Source organism: Guillardia theta (assembly GCF_000315625.1).
Source record: "Guillardia theta CCMP2712 unplaced genomic scaffold GUITHscaffold_369, whole genome shotgun sequence".
Lineage (NCBI taxonomy): Eukaryota > Cryptophyceae > Pyrenomonadales > Geminigeraceae > Guillardia > Guillardia theta.
The window spans coordinates 1,618-2,040 of record NW_005434311.1 but is presented as its reverse complement, the minus strand read 5'-3'; the positions used below and the strand labels follow the sequence as shown (position 1 = coordinate 2,040).

Genomic DNA, 423 nt, shown 5'->3' with positions numbered 1-423 from the left:
GGGAGCCGCCGACAGTGACGGCGGTGGTACGAGGACAGGGGGAGCTGATCCGGCTGCTGAAGGCGGGCGAATACGACATGGACGAGCGGACGGAGGACGGGAGGACAGGGCTGCATGTAGCGGGGATGCTGGGGAGGGCGGGGAGCGTGAGGGAGCTGATACAGGCAGGTGCAGAGGTAGGAGCGAAGGACGATGAATGGAAGACGATGGTGCACTGGGCGGGGGAGTATGGGCATGTGGAGGTACTGAAGACGGTAGAGGAAGAATGCGGGAAAGAGACTCTGAGGACCTTGATGATGGAGAGGAGCAATGACGGCAAGACATGCGCGCACTATGCGAGTGCAGGTGGGCAGTTGGAGGTGCTGCGGTATGCTGTAGAGACATGCGGGGAGGAGCTGCTGAGGGAGAAGGACAATGATGGCG

At 61.7% G+C, this 423-nt stretch overlaps 1 protein-coding gene across 1 annotated transcript; it reads left to right on the top strand.

Annotated features, from left to right (window-relative positions):
• Positions 1-8: 8 nt before the first annotated feature.
• GUITHDRAFT_59999 (hypothetical protein) lies at positions 9-377 on the top strand (the record flags this gene model as incomplete). Its single annotated transcript, XM_005818146.1, has 1 exon — positions 9-377. A coding segment is annotated over one exon (369 nt), but the record flags the coding sequence as incomplete, so codon positions are not given.
• Between the last annotated feature and the right edge of the window lie 46 nt (positions 378-423).